The sequence below is a fragment of the Leucoraja erinacea genome, chromosome 16 (genome assembly GCF_028641065.1).
Source record: "Leucoraja erinacea ecotype New England chromosome 16, Leri_hhj_1, whole genome shotgun sequence".
In the NCBI taxonomy this organism is placed as follows: domain Eukaryota; kingdom Metazoa; phylum Chordata; class Chondrichthyes; order Rajiformes; family Rajidae; genus Leucoraja; species Leucoraja erinaceus.
The window spans coordinates 40621790-40643540 of record NC_073392.1 but is presented as its reverse complement, the minus strand read 5'-3'; the positions used below and the strand labels follow the sequence as shown (position 1 = coordinate 40643540).

General features: G+C 46.1%; 1 protein-coding gene across 1 annotated transcript in view; it reads left to right on the top strand.

Moving 5' to 3' along the window:
- Window positions 1-21751, top strand: part of slc6a11b (solute carrier family 6 member 11b) — a 187162-nt gene that overhangs the window by 111200 nt on the left and 54211 nt on the right. Inside the window, exon 8 of the mRNA XM_055648238.1 lies at window positions 14548-14651. Coding sequence (XP_055504213.1) covers window positions 14548-14651 — 104 coding nt within the window. The remainder of the gene's footprint in view (window positions 1-14547; window positions 14652-21751) is intronic.

Genomic DNA, 21751 nt, shown 5'->3' with positions numbered 1-21751 from the left:
GAGGAAATGAAAGATCTCAGAGAAAATCCACGAGGACACAGGGAGAACGTACAAACTCCGTACAGACAGCACCCATAATCAAATCCAAGATCAAACCCAGGTCTCTGGCGCTGTAAGCACTGTAAGGCAGCAACTCTACCGCTGCACCACCGTGTAATCTTATCTGCTAAGAATATAAAATCTGTACCCAAGTCGTGCGCAGTAAATCAGCTTTGACTGGTCTCTTGTTGCGCATCATTTTGCTTAAGCTTCCAGCATCTGATGTTTCTTGTGTCAACGATTGTAAAGGTAGCCCGATAATTATGGATCACCTTCATTTTCAATGCTAAACAGCAAAGGGGCTCAATATTTTTGAATATGTTTAACACAATAAGCACTTGTGGATCGGGAATATTTTTTTGAAGCATTATTTTAGCCAATTACATGGCTTTGCTATGATTTACAGAACTGGTTAGCAATGCTGGAAACATGGCGGTTGCAATCATATTATAATAACACCTTTTCCCTAACTGGTCTGAGGAAGGGTCTCGACCCGAAACGTCACCCATTCCTTCCCTCCAGAGATGCTGCCTGCCCTGCTGAGTTACTCCAGCTTTTTGTGTCTATCTTCGGTTTAAACCAGCATCTGCAGTTCCTTCCGACCCTGTAATAGCACTTTGTCCAAGTAATGAGTGCTCGCTGATGGATGAAATAGTTGTGACATATATCACTGTTTAAACCTTGTGCCATTTTTTTCATTGAGATAAATGGAGTATAGAAATGTTTCCTTGCTGTCAGTCTGTACTAGTGAAGCATCACGTCACACCAACCAAGATGAGATTCATTGCAAAGCAAAGAATTATCGTAAAGGGGGGCAAACTTTTCTGTGAATGACAGTGCCACTTCCTGTAGTTTGTTTTCTTGTCTCATGATCCTTGGTGTGATCTGTTTGTTGTCGTGTTAGGTGCATGCTTGAATAACAATCGCCTAAAGCCTCCTTGAAGAAAAGACTGCTGTTCCCTCGTCTCTGGAGCTACATTGAATAAACTGAACATTGTTTTATTTCGATCTGGCGATATCAATTAACATTGCAAGTAGCAGCAGAATGTTATGCCACATTTTCCTCTAGAAAACTATTCTTTCTGGTCAGATTTAGTGTTCTCTCATTCCAAACTAGAAAATGAAAGCAAGTATCAAGGTGTAATTGTTGTAATGGAGCTTATATAAGAAATCCTATTTCTCAAAATAGTGAAATATTGCTTTTTCATTAATTTATTGCGACACCCTGGGGCAGATGGTAGAAATATAGAAAATATGTGCAGGAGTAGGCCATTCGGCCCTTCGAGCCTGCACCGCCATTCAATATGATCATGGCTGATCATTCGGCTCAGTATCCCGTACCTGCTTTATCTCCATACCCCCCGATCCCTTTAGCCACAAGGGCCACATCTAACTCCCTCTTAAATATAGCCAATGAACTGGCCTCCACTACGTTTGAGCTACTGTCTCTCAGCGTTTGAGACCCAAGTTCAATCCTGACCTCCAGTGCTGTTTGTGAGGAGTTTGCACGTTCTCCCAGCTATTGCACGGGGTTCCTCCGGGTGCTCCGCTTTTCTCCCACATCCCAAGGACGTGCGGATTTGTAGATTAATCGGCCCCTGTAAGTTGACCCCTAGTGTGTAGAGAGTGGATGCGAAAGTGGAATAAGATAGAACTAATGCGAACGGGTGATCGATGGTCGACTATGTGGTCTCCTTTAGGGTAGACAGTCAGAACCATTTTCCCCAGAGTGGAATCGTCTCACACTAGAGGGTGTAGCTGTAAGGTGAGGAGGGGGACAGTTTAATGGAGCAGTGCGGGTCGATCTTTTACACACAGGGTGGTAGGGGCCTGGAATGCATTGCCGTGGTGGTGGTGGCTGTGGGGGCAGACACCATAGTGGTGTTTAACAGGCTTTTAGATAGGCACATGGAAATACTAGGAATAGAGCCATGTGGATCATGTGCAAGCAGATGAGATCAGTTCATCCTATTCCAAGACATCCTGTACGTGGACCAAAGGGCCTGGCCCTGTGCTGTAGATAGACACAAAAAGCTGGAGTAACTCAGCAGGACGGGCAGCATCTCTGGAGAGAAGGAATGGCAGATGTTTCGGGTCGAGACCCTTCTTCAGACGTTCCTGTGCTGTACTGTTCTATGTTCTATGAATTCAGTATTACTCATAATACTTTCTTTGAGTTTTAAGTCTAAGTGTGAGCATTCATTAACTTATTTTTCAAACCCAATGAAGACTCCAAAGAGTTACCACGGAGAGGTCTAAGGATGGAACAAGCTATCAGGCTTGGTAGATAGCATTTCTATTCCCATAGGGGCGAAACCTTCAATGGAAATGAATCAAATATAAACCCTTGTTGAAAGTTACATATTGTACAATAATTTGTATTAGTACAGTGGTTTTATTAGAAGGAAAATGCATGCATGTATCTCATTGAAGATGCCTTTTGATAACAGTGCCGTGTTATGAACAGAAACATTCAGGCCTCAGTGTGACAACGTAAACAGGTTAATAGCAGCATTCCAGTTAATGCCGCAATGTCTGCCTTCATTATTTTCCGTTTTGTTGCATAATATCTGTATCAAAACTGGCTTGATATTGACCTAAATCTCCTCACTTCATCAACCTAACAATATCCGCAACTATTTTGCATCTTTAATTAACGGAATATGTTCCTTCAGTGATGACGAAGGCGCTGCAGATTCTGTGGGCTGTGAAGAGGCTAGATGCGATCTGAGTGTAGGAAGCCCTTTCCCATGCATTGGAATGCATGTCAGTCCATCTGGTCTGCCTCACTATTGTGCTTGTCACACTAATTATAACAAGTAGATGCTGTTTACTTGCAGCTATTTATAAGAGAGGAAGTGTTGGCAATGAAACAGAACCAAACATAAACCTGATATTTGAAATAGCACTGGTGTTGCCATAGAAAAAAGTGATGATACACACGTGACCTGTAATTAATTCTAACCACTGCTGCATGCTCGGATTTCAACATCTGCAACACCAGCTGTCTCTTCTCCCTGCAGAGCATGCATATTAATGATTAGATATCAACCGCTAAGCAATATAATGTGGAGTTAAGTCTATGTCTGACCTTTGGCTTTTCTCAACTGCAAGGTTTCCATCAATGCCATACCCTGGGTTTCTGTTCCTGTGTTGCATCTCAGCTGGAAGGCATCCTTTCCCATCCGTTTAGTACATTCTGCAGTTTACGGCTGATTATTAATTTTCTTAGAAGCCACAATGAATATTCTTTTTTTGTTTCTAAGTTACCTTCACATTCTTTTATTCATTTTTATCTTTCACTGACAGTGAAAGATATAAAGAAATGAAAGACCTCAATATTGTAACATTATAGTGGGCTACTTTAGTATGGTCAGTTTATTTCACAAGCTGTTATTGGAAGGAGTGTAAAATTGCTTGAAAGGCCGACAGCCTGTGGTCAGGACACTTTGATGCACAATTTGTGTGGTTCCCTAGTCACTCAGCGGCATTTGTGGTATGCACGGCCGACATCCCAGTGTTTTAATTATTAGAAGTACATCCAAGAAAAACATGCACTATATTCACATCAATTTTCATGAGTGAACAAAGAATCAATATCGGATTCAGTCACCCTACATAATGCAAATATAGATTAATACAGATAGTTTGGTGGTTGAGTAGGCATATTGGCATTTTTATTAATTAGTTTCAGACGCAATAAATCATGCAAAATTAATCAACTGGACTTGTGAGGGGATAATCAGAAAACATTAAATGTGCATTATTCTACTAGGAAAGTGGTGGAATGCTGAAGATTTTTTTGAGTATTGAAATCTTTACACAATTTTACACGACCATTCTGTAGATAGCTTAATCTTTAATGGTTTCAAGTTGGGAAAAGGGGAAGTACAATGAGATCTGGGGGGGTGTCCTTGTTCATCAGTCACTGAAAGTAAGCAAGAAGAAGGGTTTTGGCCCGAAACTTTGCCTACAGCAGGCAGTGAAGAAAGAGAACGGCATGTTGACCTCCGATAACAAGACGAGTTGAGTAAAGGAGCAAAGCGGTCCTTCTGCAGTTGTACAGGGCCCTAGTGAGTGAGACCACACCTAGAGTATTATGCGCAGTTTTGGTCTCCAATTTTGAGGAAGGACATTCTTGCTATTGAAGGAGTGCAGCGTAGGTTCACAAGGTTAATTCCCGGGATGGCGGGACTGTCATATGCTGAGAGAATGGAGCGGCTGGACTTGTACACTCTGGAATTTAGAAGGATGAGAGGATATCTTTTGAAACATGTAAGGTTATTAAGGGTTTGGACACGCTAGAGGCAGGAAACATCCTGACGTGGGGGAAGTCCAGAACCAGGGGCTGCAGTATAAGAATAAGGAGTAAGCCATTTAGATCGGAGATGAGGAAAAACCTTTTTCACACAGAGGGTTGCGAATCTGTGGAATTCTCTGCCTCTGAAAGCAGTGGAGGCCAATTCTCTGGATTTTTTCAAGAGGGAGTTAGAGCTCTTAAAGATAGCGGAGTCAGGGGATATGGGGAGAGGCAGGAACGGGGTACTGATTGTGGATGATCAGTCATGACGATGCTGTGAATGGCGATGCTGGCTCAACGGGCTGAATGGCCTGCTCTTGCACCTATTGTCTATTCTATTGTCTATTTGGATTTTAGTATCTAGAATATCGGATCCCAGAATCCAGAGTGGAACTGTGTTGCTATGTCATACTTTTGGTTTGTGGTATCCTAAAATTACATCTGGATTTGTACATGCATCACATCATCACATCTGAGTGTACCTTTAAGTAATACTTTTGTAAATTGGTCACATAAAATGTTTGAGTTTTTCACTTAGATTATAATATAAACTAGACTAAGTGGGACCCGTTGGGTCCCATGTTCACACGGGAGGGCTGGTCCGCCGACGCAATATTCCACCTCTCCACCAATTCCAATATTGGTGGCTAGTGGGGGGGGGGGGGGGGGGGGGGGGGGGGGGGCTTTCTGGAATGCTGGTATGGGTTCTTGGGGTGGCAGCTCAGTCCCTCAAGCCTGATCCGCTGGCAGCTAACTCGCGGCTGGTGGGTTGGCAGTTGACTCATGACTATTCCTTGAAATTCCATGTCAAGCAGGGTGCAAGGCCACCAGATCCAAGTGCAGTTTCCAACCACTTCAAGCAGGGTGCAAGGCCACCGAATTCAAGTGCAGTTTCATACCACTTCAAGCTGGATCCATGGCCACCAAATTTAAGTGCAGTTTCATACCACTTTCAGCAGGGTGCAAGGCCGCCAAATTCAAGTGCAGTTTCATTCCACTTCAAGCAGGGTCCAAGGCCACCAAATTCATACCATTTCATGCAGGGTGAAACCACATAAAACCACACAAAACACCAAACTCACAGTTCAGTAGACATTCAGTTGATTCACAGCTCAGACAGAGTCATGACCTCTTCCTCCCCCATCATGTAGTGACTGAGCCACACCCACACTTCCGGGTTTTATAACCCTTCCCCCTCCCACCAGAAAAGGTGTGGCCTTCAGGGTGTTATTGACAGGAGAGAGATTCTCAACATTTTTTAAACACTAATAACACTTTTATTTTTCATTGATGGGAAGAATTCTCTGCACCTGCTCAGCGGAGGGGGGGGGGGGGGGGACTGAGTAAGATGGCCAAAAATCACAGCCGTAAGTGGTAGCATTTTATCTTAAATCAATATACAGCGCAAACAGGAAGTAAGTGCATTTGCAGTAGTGCCTTTTACCTTCAAGCCAAAGCACCCAAGCCACTATTTACTTCAAACAAACCATATTTTCATCGTCAAACCACATTAAGGGTACTCACAGTAGTGTAGACATGTGTTCAGTGTTATTCAGAGCTCATAGAGACGTGACCCTTGGCTTCATGCATCTTGCAGAGACTGAGTGAGGTACACCACTTCCTGGTTTTATAGTCCCTCCCCCTCCCTCCAGCAGGTGCAGCAGAGAGAATGGTGATTTTTTTTTTAACTTCAAGCCAAAACTCCCAAACCATCATTTGTAGTAAATAGTGCAATTCAACTTCATGCCAAAGCACCCAAGCCATCATTTGCAGTAAGTAGCGCCTTTCAACTTCAAGCAAAGCACACAATCCACTATTTGCAGTAAGTAGTGCCTTTCAACTTCATGCCACCATTTGCAGTAAGTGGTGCCTTTCTTCAAGCCAAAGCACCCAAGCCACCATTTGCAGTAAGAAGTGCCTTTCAACTTCAAACCAAATCACCCGCCACCATTTGCAGTAAGTAGTGCCTTTCAACTTCAAGCCAAAGCTCCCAAGCCACCATTTGCAGTAAGTAGTGCCTTTCAACTTTAAACCAAAGCTCCCAAGCCACCATTTGCAGTAAGTAGTGTCTTTCAACTTCAAGCCAAAGCTCCCAAGCCACCATTTGCAGGCACTGCCTTTTTACTTCAAACTTGTTCAGTGTTATTCAGAGCTCAGTGAGACCTGACCCTCGGCTTCATCCATCTTGCAGAGACTAAGTGAGGCACACCACTTCCTGGTTTTATAGTCCCTCACCCTCCCTCCAGCAGGGGCAGCAGAGGGAATGGCGAATTAAAAAAAAACATTGATATCTCTCTGATTTTTCATCGATGGGAAAAATCCTCTGCACCCGTAAGGCGGAGAGGGCCTCTGAGCGAGGTGGCCAAAAATGATGGCCGTAGGTGGCGGCGTTGTCCGAAATCGCAGCACAGTGGGCCAAAAGCGGTCAAGATCAGAGATGTAGTAATATAGATAGCTCAACAGATTTAAAAAATATCTACATGGATTCTAAAAGATCAGAATCAGAATCACACTTTATTCGCCAAGTATGTTTTGCAACATACAAGGAATTTCATTGGCCAGGTCAGTCATACAAGTGAAAGCACAGACTCAAAAACACATTTTAACATGAACATCCACCACAGTGACTCCTACACAATCCTCACTGTGATGAAAGGCGAAATAAAGTTCAAATCTCTTCCCTTTGTTCTTCCTCGGTCGTGGGCCTTGAGCCCCCGTTGACGAGACGATCTTGACCCCCGTAGCCGGCGGCGTTCGGGCCCTCCGCGTCGAGGTGATCCACTCCTGCACCGAGGGGATGTCAGCTCCCCCGCGCTGGACGATCAAACCTCGAGTCAGGACTGGTCGAACCTTCTGGGGCATTGGAGCTTCCCGACTCGGCCTCACCCGGGACAGCGAGCTCTTGATGGTAAAGTCCGCGGTGGGAGCGATCCCAGGCAAGTGATCCGCTCCGATGTGAAGTCCATCGGGGCTCACGACAGTCCGAGGACGCTTCCAGCTCCAGCGATGGTAGGCCGCAGAGCCCGGAGAATGTGATCCGAAAAATAATCACATCTCCGGCAAGGTAGGAACTTGAAAAAAAAGTTTCACTCGATCCCCTCCCCCCTCCTCCACATAAACTCAGGAACATTCAAAGATACTTTTAATACACTAAAAAATAACAAAAAGAATGGAAAAATGAACAAACTGCCGGCAGGGCGGCCATCTCCCCGGCGCCCATGGTGGTCAAGATTTGAAGTATACCAATTTTATATTAAATGGTTTAAACTGCACATGGATTTAAGTTCAGCACCGCGCGCCCGCGGCTGGCCGCACCACAGCTCCGCAGCTCTGTGATGTTTCATCGGCGGTCTTCAGCTCACCGGAGTTCCAGCGCGGTGACCCAGGCAAACAATACCTGGTTCTAGATGACTCCTACTCAGGATGGGTTCGAAATCGACCTGCTCAGTATCCCGTCCTCAGCCATGGTCATTCAAAATCTCACTCGCCACTTTTCTGTCCACGGAGCACCCCTTAAGATACTCTCAGACAATGGAACTCAATTCTCCAGTCAGCTCTTCAAGGATTTCACGAAACGCTGGGACTTTCACCACACCACCAGCAGCCCTGAGTACCCACAGTCCAATGACCTGGCCGTGCACGCGGTAAGAAGTGTAAAAGAACTAATGGAACGCTCACACTGGGCCGGCTCTGATGTCTACCTCGACCCACTCAACCTACGAAACATTGTCCACGACCCTCTCTTGGGATCTTCGGCCAAACGACTCATGTCACGGTGAACCTGCTCCACCCTGCCAATGGCCAAGCAACTGCTAGAACCACAAGTTCGTGCACCATCGGCAATCCAGTCCCAGCTCCAACACCGCCACGATATACAAAGAAAATACTATGATAAATGGGCCTGTCCCACATGGGCATAATTTGCGCGTCATTTACGTGACATCATTTATGTATCACGACGCATGCGTCATGACACATGCATTACGTGCGCATTGCATGCATTACATGCGCATGGTGAGGCGTGGTGACGTAGGCAGTGACGCGTGGTAGTGCGCATGCCCCAGGATTTTGGGATCCTCACCTGCGTGACCCGCAAATGACGCCCAAGTGGGACAGGCCCTAAAACCAGCTCTCCGCTTCAACTGCTTAACAAGGGACAGGTTGTCCGCTTACAGTCGCTTAGAAGCTATGACTGCCTCAGTGTCGTTCTGGGAACAACCGCGGAGCCACGCTCATACCTGGTCAGTGTTGACAACGGCATCTACCGACGCACCCGCCAACACCTCCTTCTGGTTCAGGATCCAGCATCTTCCCGTCCTTACCCTGACCAGCCTGTCGGTTTACCTTCACGCTCCGCGAATGTGATTCCAGCGACTCCTCTATCGATGCCAGCGCCATCCCTGCCTTCCCCGGTGCCCCCTCTCCACCGGTGTCTTCTCCTCCGCGTTCACCCGATAAGAGGACTTGCTTCCTCAGAGAAGGATGAGGTACACCAGGGGTACTACCATACACGTGCAGGTCGTGTCTGCAAGCCAAAGCCGCTGGTTGGAACATTCACCGGCTGTACTTGAACTGTGCATGATCCGTTTTGTTTTATGTGCTCACATATATACAAGTATGTACAAATAAAATAATAATGCACACATTTTATACTGGTGTTTTACAATATGTACTCCACTAACCACTCTAGATATGCTTTGCTTTTTAAGAGGAAGGATGTATATTAACACTTATTAATCTATGCCATTTATAATCACCACCACACATATGTGCATGCCACCCACTACATGGTATAACGGTACTACACGGCACTACACTAACAAGGTCATCCAGCTCTCAAAAGCCACGCCGAGCTGGGAATGCAAGGCTGGCAATTTGAATGTTTTTATGGAATAAAGACTAATGTTTCACCATGTATGTTGTTGTGGATCATACACAAACATGTTTCCTCATGGTGCTCCGGTTTCCTCCCACATTCCAAAGACGCACAGATTAGTAGGTCAATTGGCCTCTAAATTGTCTCGAATGTGGAGGAAGTAGAAGCAAAAGCAGGTTAACATCAAACTCGTGTGAGCAGGTAATTGAACATAGCCGAGATGATAGACATATAATGCTGGAATAACATCTGTGGAGAGAAGGAGTGGGTGATGTTTCGGGTGGACTTAACATGAACTCGATGGACACTTACATTTACTTACACACACACACACACACACACACACACACACACACACACACACACACACACACACACACGCTAGAAATGCTGGAGTAACTCAATGGGACAGGCAGCATCTCTGGAGAGTAGGAATGGGTGACATTTCGGGTAGACACCCTTCCTCACTTGGGTCGTTGGGGCACCGCACGTTGGGGGAACAGACCTAAAGGGTCTGCATTTGTCTGTTCCCCCAACGTGCGGTTGTGGGGGGGGAAGGCGGCATCACACACACTAACTATCCCCCCCCCCCCCCGCACTCACGCTAATTACCCCTCTTAATATTTTATTAATATTATTAATTTGCTCCTTTTACCCCATAACCACCGTATCTACTGACGCATAGCCCCCAACTTGCAGTCACATCTAGAGAGGGGGGGAGGGGGGCGGGGGATGAGAGTGAGGGCAGATAGAGAAGGGGCAGACAGAGTCACAGAGACAGGGGAATGAGGGAGAGGGGGTGGAGAGGAGGAGAAGAGGAAGGGTGGGTGAGGGGAGAAAGGTGGGGGAGGAGGAGAGAGAGGATGAAAGTTAGGGGGAGAGAGAGGGGGGGTGCTGAGAGGGTGGGAAGCGGGGAGGGAGGAGGGAGGGAAGAGGGTAGGGGGGTGTGGAGGGGGGGGTTTAGGGGAGGGGGGGGGGGGGGGGGGGGGGAGAAGAGGAGAGAGAGAGAGGGGGAGAGAGAGAGGGAGGGGGCGAGAGAGAGAGAGAGGGAGAGAGAGAGAGAGGGAGGAGAGAGAGAGGGAGGGAGGGAGAGGAGAGAGAGAGAGGGGGGGAGAGAGAGAGAGGGGGGGAGAGAGAGGGGGGGAGGGAGAGAGAGGAGGGGGGAGAGAGGGGGAGGGAGAGGGGGGAGGAGAGAGGGAGGGGGGGGGAGGGGGGGGGGGAGAGAGGGGGGAGGTGGGGAGAGAGGGGGGAGGAGAGAGGGGGAGGGTGGGGGGGGGGGAGGGGGGTGGGGGGGGAGGGGGGGGGAGGGGAGGGGGGGGGGGGGGGGGGGGGGGGGAGGGGGGGGGGGAGAGGGGGAGGGGGGGAGGAGGGGGAAAGGGAGGGAGGGAGGGGGGGAGAGGGAGAGGGGGAGGGAGGAAGAGAGTGAGAGGGGGAGGGAGGGAGGTGAGGGGGGGGGGAGAGAGAGGGGAGGAGGAAAGGGGGGAGAGGAGAGAGGGAGGGGGGGGGGGAGGGAGGGGCGGGAGATGGAGGGGGGGTGGGGGGGGGAGGGGAGGGAGAGGGGAGGGGGGTAGAGGGAGACGGGGAGGTGAGGGGAGAGGGGGAGAGAGAGAGAGAAAGGGAAAGAGACAGGTGGGAGAGAGAGAGAGAGAAAGGGAAAGAGGCAGGTGGGGAGAGAGAAAAAGAGAGAGGGATAGGGGAGAGAGAGAGAAGTGGGGAGAGAGAGGAACCCAAACCCCCAAACAACCATTTGCAGGCAGTGCTTTTTTATTTCAAACTAACCATATTATATTTTCAAACCACATTAAGGGTACTTACTCACAGGTGTGAAGAAATTTGTTGAGTGTCATTCAGAGCCCAGAGTGCCCTCCATGTTGCAGAGTGATTGAACAACACCACTTGCAGAGACTGATTGAGGCACACCACTTCCTGGTTTTATAGTCACTCCCCCTCTCTCCAGCAGGGGCAGCAGAGAGAATGGGGAATTGTGTAAAAACATTAATATCTCTGTAACTTTTCATCGACGGGAAAAATCCTCAGCACACATGTGGCGGAGGGGGGCTCTGAGCGAGGTGGCCAAAAATGACGGCCGTAGGTGGCAGCGTTCTCTTGGAAATCGCAGTACAGAAGGCCAAAAGTGGTCAAGAACAGAGATTTAGTAATATAATAGATATATATATGTATCTAATTGTGTGTATATATAATGGTATGTGTGTGTATATGTGTGTGTGTTTGTGTATGTATATATATCTAATAATCATAATCATACTTTATTAGCCAAGTATGTTTTGCAACATATATATCTATATATATATCTATATACACAATATAATATATCTATATACACAATATAATATTCACACACACAAATATATATATATATATATATATATATATATTATATATATACACACATACACACATAACACACATATAAATATGTTATATATATATTTAATATGTTATATATATATATATACTATAATGTTAAATTAATTTTTAAGAATATAACTGCACAGTTATATTCTTGAATAAATGCTGTGACTGCACGCACAGCTCTGTGGGGCTGGGAGTTCAAAAATTTCACTGCCTTTCACATGAATTCAAGTTTCCTATATATATGTACAGTTCAGCTACTGGAAGAATGAGCAGAGGAGAATGGAATTCACAGTACAGATTAAATTACTTCATAAATTCAAAAGAATTATGTCATAGAGGATCTGGCCATATAATCAGATAGTGTAGGACATATCAGTGTTAACAGGAATACGTTCTGCAATAACATGTATACATTAATAGATACCAGTGCATGGAAATAATACAAATAATACTAGATGACAAAATAAGAAAGAGGAATAGATTTAGTAGGATTATATATAACTTTATAATAGACCCAATCAAGTCTAACAACAGTAATACAGAAAATATTAAGATTTAACGAATAGTTAAATTTGAACATCAATTATGTACAACTTTTGACTTCATAAGCAAATTCTAAATAGCAAACATAATGTTTATTTTTTTTAGAATATAGCTGCACAGGGAGTCTTGAATAAATGCTGTGGCTGTACGCACGGCTCTGCGGGGCTGTGAGTTCAAACGATTCACTGCCTTTCGCATGAATTCACGTCTCCTCAATCATCCTAAATGGCTGACCCCTTATCCTGGAGCTCTGCCCTCTATTCCTAGCATGAAGAGGTTAGATTGGAAAAACACAGGGCTCTAAGAGTAAGTAAACATATAAAGATTGGTGGTAGCTTTGTTGAGACCTTGGTACAGCTACCATCATTACCCTTGCAAGAGTCAAGAGTATGTTATTGTCACATGTATCAAAACCGATCAATGATTTTCTTACCTATGTATTATATTTTGGAGAATTACTTACACATTGGCATCACAAAGAGAAATTTATTACCTCTTAAAAAAATTGCAGACATCAAATTGTACATTGTCTGTGGAGAGAACAGAATGAATTGCCCTTTTTGGATCCATCATTTCTCAGTTCACATTTCTTTTAAGTTCAGTATTTTTATATGGTACTAGACCAAGGGCAGACCTGGGTCTGCTCCCCCAACGCAACCGTTCCCTACCCGTAGCCCCCACGGGAGCCCCCCCAACTCAAGCGGCTCAGGAATGAGCAGTGCGGCTGGTTTTAAATGGCGTCTTTGAGGCGAGATGCGGGCGCTAGCAGCCGTTATGGTCGCTGGCCAGCAGAAGGCGACAAAATGAGTGAGGGGGGGGAGAAGGATTTAATGAAAAATGTGGACATAAACATAACGAAATCTAATGAGGAGTGGATAGTTGGAATGAAAAGTGAAATGTCTACCGAAATGGCTGCTTCTATGGGTGAGAAGCCAGTTTATTTTTGAAATACTGGGGGGTAGGGGAGGGGGAGAAGGATTTGATTAAAAACGTGTACTTAAACACGACGAAATGTAATGAGGAGCGGATACTTAGAAAGAAAAGTGAAATCTCTACCGAAATGGAAAAGATCTCGGCGATTGTGCGTCTGGATTCGGCGTTGCAATGAATCAAAGGAAGAAATGCAGCCGGCAGCCGTACATGTAAATGGATCCATTCCGATTGGACATCTGGGAGCATTGGGCATTGTGATTGGACATCTGCGAGCATTGGGCATTGTGACATCACACGATGGAACAAATCAAAAGGCAGAAAGGCAGCCGGACGTCAGGCACAGAGTTTTATATATAGATAGATAGATAGATAGATAGATAGATAGATAGATAGATAGATAGATGGATAGATATGGATGGATGGATGGATAGATAGATGTCTTTTAATGTCCATGGAATAGTAGCCATTGCAAAGCATGGCTCTCTTCTGAACCAGCTTCGCCTTAGACAAGAGGGGTAATTCAGAGTAACGACTCAAAGGGCATTATTCATCTTTATCTTTTGGATGATCAGCCATGATCATATTGAATGGCGGTGCAGGCTTGAAGGGCCGAATGGCCTACGCCTGCACCGATTTTCTATGTTTCTATGTTTCTCTGTTTATAATTGTGCAATCACTGCAATCAATGTGTGAAAAATCAGTATCAGAGGTTGATAGATCTGTAATGCAATGATGTCAGAAACTAAGATGAGCAAGAGAAGCAAACTCAACATGTTTTATGTCATCATCAAATAGCATCATTACTAATTGTTGTCTTTTATCTGAAGGTGTTATTTTTATTTGTCATGTTATACAACATTTTGGAGTGGAACTGTGGGTGAGTGCATAGGACATCAGCTTTGCTGCCTCGGAAATGATGCTCAGTTTATATTAACTCACGGGCTTCGTTAACTTGTTGCTGGCTGAGATTCCCCAGAAACACACCAGTTGTGGTGGACAATGACACAGCCCGAGGCTGCCTGCAGTCTGCCTGGACAGGAATGTGGCGATGGCTGATGGGTTGCAGAGCCTAAACTTTGCTTGTGGGGATAGACACAGTAAGCTGGGGTAACTCAGCAGGTCAGACAGCATCTTTGGAGAGAAGGGATAGGGATAGGAGACCTTTTGAGCCGAAATATCACCTATTCCATTTTCGACCTAAAACGTCACCTATTCCTCTTGTCCAGAGATGCTGTCCAACCCACTGAGTTACTCCAGCTTTTTGTGTCTATCTTCGGTTTAACCAGCATCTGCACTTCCTTCCTACTCATTTTGCTTTTGGGGTCCAGCGGCTCTCTGCTGCTTTCATTCCATTGCAGCTTAATACCTTATTATAGCCGAGCAATATCGCTGATGATGATCTTTCTTGCAAGTATTTTCAGGTGATGAAATTGAATGTCTATTACTGAAGATGGCTGACAACTTGTCTCTCTTTTCCCAGGTCTGGCTGGATGCTGGCACCCAGATTTTCTTCTCTTATGCAATCTGCCTTGGATGTCTAACTGCATTAGGAAGCTACAATCCCTATCACAACAACTGCTACAGGTAAGACAATACGTTAAGTAGGTTTCTGAACATTCAAGGCACTAGCTATTTTTCAATCGTTACTATATTCGTTGACCTATATAAAGATTCAGAAAGCACTCCTTTCCAAAGACCCGCCATTTTTGCCAGCAGTGTGTGCTGCCTCGGCAAGGCCAACAACATAATCAAGGACGAGTCGCACCCCGGTCACTCCCTCTTCTTCCCTCTGCCATCAGGCAAACGGTATAGGTGTGAAAACGCACACCTCCAGATTCTGGGACAGTTTCTTCCCAGCTGTGATCAGGCAACTGAACCATCCTCCCACAACCAGAGCAGTGCTGAACTACAGGTGCACAACCTTTTATCCGAAAGCCTTGGGACCAGACACTTGTCGGATTTCGGACATTTTCGGATTTCCGAATGGAAGATTTTTAGCGTAGATTAGGTAGGTAGCGCGGGCGGTTTGAAAAGTCTGGAGCGGCTGCCTCCTCCCCGGAGACCGGGGAATCATTGTAAATCATTGCATAAATGTTAGTCAGTTAGTTTGGAGGGATTTTATGTGGTGGGGTGGGTGGGTGAAGGGGTAAACTTTAATTGTTAGTCCCCTACCTGGTCGGCGACTCCCAACCTCACGGAGCTGGGGGCTCCGTCCGGCCGCGGGCGGCGCCGGTTGTAGCTCCGACCCCGGCAACTCCACCCCTGGCTGCGCGGCGCTCCAAATCCAGCGCCACCCGCAGCCCCCAGCCCCCAGCTCCGCGAACGTTGGGAGAAGGCGGCCTCAGCGCCCTGGAGCTTACCGCACAGCGACCCGGCATTGCCCGCTTTCCGCTGGTATCCCAGCGCTGCGACGCAGCCGACTTCCAACATTTGCGGAGCCTCGCAGCCAGGGGTAGAGTTGCCGGGATCGGAGCTACAACTGGCGCCGCCCGCAGCCCCAGCTGGGAGTTGGCGGCCACAGCGCTGCGGAGCTTACTGCACGGCGACCCGGTAAGGCATTGACCGCTCCCCGCCTCTCCGACCAGGTAGGGGACTAAGAATTAAAGTTTACCCCTTCAACCCCCCCCCCCTTCACATAAAAGTCCTCCAAACTAACTGACTAACATTTAAGCAATGATTTACAGATGTTTAAGTGTCTCCCCGGTCTCTGGGGAGGAGGCAGCCACTACAGTAGTACAGACCTGGGTTGACCGTGGGTCGTTTCGGGTCAAGTTTGGCGCCAAACGCAGATTTGGTGTGCAGATGACATCCTGGAAAAAATGGCCGGTTTTCGGAGTTTTTCGGTTTCCGGAACACTGGATAAAAGGTTGTGCACCTGTACTATCTACCTCATTGGTGACCCTTGGACTATCCTTGATCGGACTTTGCTGACTTTACCTTGCACTAAATGTTATTCCTTTATGTATCTAAACACTGTAAATGGATTGATTGTAATCATGTATTGTTTCTATGCACGCAAAAAAATATTTTCACTGTACCTCGGTACACGTGACAATAAACTAAACTGAGATAAAGTTCTCGCATATTGTTTTCCACAGTGATGGAAAACGATTGCTTTAAAATTTGTAATTGAGCTCTACAGCTCTCCAGCCTCATCCAGCAGCTCATCTGGATATCCTTGTAAAGGAATTGCCCAGCAGGTCCCATTTAAATCATTTTTCCTTAAGCCTATGCATGCCCTCAATGTTTAGACTCCCTTACGGTGAGATTGTACCCATCCACCTTATCTCTAACACTCAAGAATGTATATACCACCATAAGGCCATCTCTCAACCTCTGGCATTTCAGGGCAAAAAGTCCCATCCATCCCAGTCCCAAAAATGTCCTCTTGAATCTTTTTATCTTTCACATTAGCATTGAATAATATTGTGCTATTATGTAGAAGCATTTTCAATTCTGAAGCATGAATAGATAAACTCCATTTTACGCATGCCCGATCTCCCCAGAGCTGTTGTGTGGTGTCTTTTAAAAAAACGCTGTTTTTTTCCTTTTTCTTCTCTCCCACAAATATATAATATGTGAATATGTGATTCTGTTCCATTCTGTTTTTTTCCACAATTGCCACTTTTCATTTCACTCCACATCTCGTATGTGTATGTGACGAATAAGCGTGACTTGACGATAGCAATGGAGTGATGTTGGTTCTCATCTTTCACACCTTCACACCCAACGCATTGACTTTCACCATCTCCGCCAGTCCCATTGTGATCCCACCACCACTCTTTGTGTCACTCCCTGGTCTGATCATATCTTGCTACCTACCCCCACCCTATCCCCGAGCACTTCCCAATGCAACTGCAGGAGATGCAACATCTGACCCTTTACCTACCCCCTCACCACCAGCCAGGGTCAAAAACAGCCCATCCAGGTGAAGCAGAGGCTCACCTGGATTTCTTCCAACCTGATCTACTGCATTTGGTGCCTGTAATGTAGTCTACTCTGCATTGGTATATCCAATCATAAACTAGGCGACCATTTTGCAGTGTAGAAAGGAACTGCAGATGCTGGTTTAAACCAAAGATAGACACAAAATGCTAGAGTAACTCAACGGGACAGGCAGCATCTCTGGGGAGAAGGAATGGGTGGCGTTTCTGAAGAAGGGTCTCCACCCGATACGTCACCCATTCCTTGCAGAGCACCTGCCCTCTGTTGCAGTGGTCTTCCTGAGTTTCCCGTTACATGTTATTTCATTTCACCTTCCCACGCCCACATTGACCTTTCTCATGTCTGTTGCTCGGGAGAGGAAAAATGCAAATTGGAAGGACAACATCTCAAAGTGTCCAAACCCGTAATGTCGTCTGCCCATTTCCTTCCACAAATGCTGCCTGACCCACTGAGTTCCTCCTGTGGTTGTTCTTTGTTCAGGATTCCTACATCTGCAGATTCCTGTGTCTCCACCTCACGTTGTGCTTGGCTAGCTTACAACCCACCGTTATAAATATTGGTCTTTCCTATTTCAGGTAACACCCACCCACCGATACTCCCTTGGATGTGGAGAGGATGTTTCCACTAGTGGGAGAGTCTCGGACTAGAGGTCATAGCCTCAGAATTAAAGGATGTTCTTCTAGGAAGGAGATGAGGTGAAATTTCTTTAGTCAGAGGGTGGTGAATCTGTGGAATTTTTTGCCACAGAAGGCTGTGGAGGCCAAGTCAGTGAATATTTTTAAGGCAGAGATAGATCAAATCTGATTAGTACGGGTGTTAGAGGTTATGGGGAGAAGGCAGGAGAATTGTGTTAGGATGGAGAGATAGATCAACCATGATTGATTAGCAGAGTAGACAATGGGCTGAATGGCCTAATTCCATATGACCTTCCACAAACTCACATGGCTGTCCACTTAGTTTTTTTCTTTCTTTGTTTACTGTATCTCCATCATCTCCCTCTGCTCACCTAGATCCATGTATCATCCACCCCCTCTCCAACAGCTTTCAGAGTGACGCAGCCCAACGCGCCCATGACAACCAATCTGAACTAGCCCCAATTGTTTACATTTTACCCATGTCCCACCAAACCTTGTCTGTCCATGAACCTGTGCAAATATATTTTAAACATTGTAATTGCACTCTGCAAATCTGCAGCTTATCTCGCAGCTCATCTGGATGCCCACCACTCTTTTTGGTCTTACCTTCCACTACCTGCAACCTCCGGCAACCACCTGCAACCTCCGGCAACCACCTTCAACCAGCATCGCAACCGGCTTCGACTAAAAAATTACCGGTTTTTAAAACGGCAACCTATTTTTAGTCGCGGCCGGTTTTGAATTTTTTGAAATAATCGCCGGAACATAGAATAAGCGGAAACCACTTTCGACCATTAGGGAGACTGACAAAAACCTCCGGGAACCGCACGGAAACGTCTGGTGGGGCGCAAAGTCTCCATAGGTTTCCGTTCAGGTTTCCTAAGTGGGACAGGGGCATTAGCCTATGTCCTCAAGTTTTAAACTCCCTTACTGTGCGAAAAAGAGTGTGACCATCCACCTTATCTATGCCCCTCATGATTTTACATAACTCTACAGGGCCATCTCCGAGTTAAACTCTATAGGGCCGACCTCAGAGTTAAATCTGTCACTTCTCATACTCTCCGTTCCCCACTTGACTGCATCTCCCTTCATTTCCTCCTCATCTGGTTCCATCTATCACCATGTCAGAAGGAACTGCAAATGCTGATTTAAATCAAAGATACACACAAAAAGCTGGAGTAACTCAGCGGGACAGGCAGCATCTCTGGAGAGAAGGAATGGGTGACCTATTCCTTCTCTCCAGAGATGCTGTTTGACCCGCTGAGCTTCTCCAGCTCTTTGTGTTGGTCTTCCATCTATCACTGACCAGCTTCTGTTCCTTCCCCACCTCCAGCTGGCTCCAAGAGCCTATCATCCCCGTCCTGTCTCATACTACACATTGCCTACCAATATCTGCCCCCCACCCCTCAATGTGCTACACACTGGCAATTCTACTCTTCCCTCTCCGTCCTGATACAGGGAGATGACTCCAATGTAACCTTGTTCCTTCTGCCTCCACAGATGTTGCTTGACCTGCTGATTTATGCCAGCACTCTTGGTTTTGTTTCAGTTATCAACTGGTGTTTATTTTAGCTCACCTATCTGCTCTGGAAATTATTAATGATGTCCGATAATATTATGATGTTGCAATATAGTTAGAATACGATCACTAAAAGCTAACTACCAGAATCAGACAAATTAACTGGAGATCCACGAGCTGGAACCCCAAACAAATTGGTGAACTGAATTACATACACGAACACAACCGGCGCGGTGGCGCAGCGGTAGAGTTGCTGTTTTATAGCACGTGCAGCGCCAGAAACCCGGGTTCGATCCCGACTATGGGTGCTGTCTGTACGGAGTTTGTACATTCTCTCCGTGACCGCGTGGGTTTTCTCCGAGATCTTCGGTTTCCTCCCACACTCCAAAGACGTACAGGTTTGTAGGTTAATTGGATTGGTAAATGTAAAAATTGCCCCTCAAGTGTGCACGTTAGTGCTAATATGTGGGGGTCGCTGATCGGCACGAACTCGGTGGGCCGAAGGGCCTGGTTCTGCGCTGTATCTTTAAACTAGACTAAAATACCCTATTGGTTTAAGATAGTAGCGTATTTTTAGCATATTCCAGAGAGATACACATTTTCAACATTTCAATAGACAATAGGTGCAGGAGTAGGCCATTCGGCCCTTCAAGCTAGCACTGCCATTCAATGTGATCATGGCCGATCATCCCAATCAGTACCCCGTTCCTGCCTTCGCCCCATATCTTTAAGAGCCCTCTCTATCTCTCTCTCTCTAAAGTATCCAGAGAACCGGCCTCCACCGCCCTCTTTCAATTGTGGAATACAGGGGGAAGATTAGCTTAAGTTGGCAGTGACGAAGCTGAGGCATCTTTTAAAGAGCATGGACACAAAATGCTGGAGTAACTCAGCGGGACAGCAGCATCTCTGGATAGAAGGAATGGGTGACGTTTCAGGTCGAGACCCTTCTTACATCTCTTGTTGAAGGTCGTGCCCTTGGTTGACAGATCATCAAGTCGGTCCTCCATAGGGGGTTGACAGTGGGGAAGAGAATAATACTTTTTTGGCTCTTAAAATTAAATGGACACACTACAGGAGGTTATGTAGAACAGTGAGACCGAGGCAGAAAGCTCTAATTTTCCAACACAACCAGTTTGACAATGAGTCTCCTCAACTCAAGAAGGACAGAGTTTGTGTAATTAGTTTTTAAAGTTAGGAGCAGTTATATAATCGGGTGAATCAGACTTTGAGACTGATGTTATGTTTACATCTGCTATAGACACAGTGGTTGCTAGCTTTCCTTTAAGAGGAGAAAATGTGAAAACCTGTGAATAACCACAGTGTCCCATGCACCGAACAAGGAAATTTATTAAGGGCTGTCCCACTTGGGCGACCTAATCTGCGAGTTCTGGCGAGTTTGCCCTTGACTCATACTCGCAGCATGGTCGACACGAGGTCGTAAGAGGTCTTCGCAACGGCCCTTTATGCTCGAGAGTGGTCTCCGCGTACTCGAGGCCTCAGCTAGGTCGCGGCGGTTTTTTGCAATATATTAAAAAATGGCCGCGAGTAAAAAAAGGTCGACATGGAAAAAAATCGATTTTTTTTTTTACTCGTTGGTTTAGTCGTAGTAGGTCGGCATGTTAGTCGTAGGTAATCGAGGGTAGTCGAAGGTAGTCGTAGATAGTCTTCATCATAGTCGAAGGAGGTCGATCGAGATCGAAGGAGGTCGTCTTCACTCTCCACTATTCCGTGTCCAATTTTCCCGAAGTTAGACGTAGCTAGTTGGTCTTCCACGTAATCTAAGGAGGTCTCCAACATAGTTGAAGAAGGTCTTCAACATGTCATTTTTTCAAACTCTTCTAAACTCGCCAATTAGGTCGCCGAAGTGGGACAGCCCCTTCACAGGTCCACAGCCATGCTGTAGATATTAGATTGGTATAAGTACTGGTGAATGGATGATAATATCCAGTGTGAACTTGAAACTTGCAATAATACTCAAATGATTGAAAATGGTTGAAATATATAAATGGTTGAAGTTTATCAAATAATAACTTCCAGCTATCTAGAATTGTACGACAGAATTCTTGTATCACAGAAGGAGGCTACAGAGCATGTTACGTGTACCACCCATTGTAGAGCAATCAAATCTGCCCCAATACCCCAGATCTTTCACCAGAGTTCTGTAAAATATTTTACCTCCAAATATTTATCTAATTCCCTTCAAAATCTGCAGTTGATTCTGCACCATTCTCAACAATGGCTCTCTCAGCCTTTCAAATTGCAACGTTGGCTCCCACCTGACTGTCCTGTCCCACGACAGCCCTACTCACAGGCCAAAGCACAACCCAAGAAGTTTTGCTCTTTGTCCAACTTGAAAACCAGGCTCTCAAACAGCACTCAGTCTGTTCTGGGGTAGGCCGCCCTGTGCTGGAAGTTTGGTACAGGCACATGCCAGCTCTCTGCTCTTAATTTTTCATTGGAGTGAAGAACAAGGTAGATTGACAGAGGTCCCTGGAGACCACATGCCCAGCCCTAGTGCCCCATGTCCCTGCATCTCTATGGAATGTTCCTACACCACAGGGACAGCTGCCATTTTGTTGTCTTTG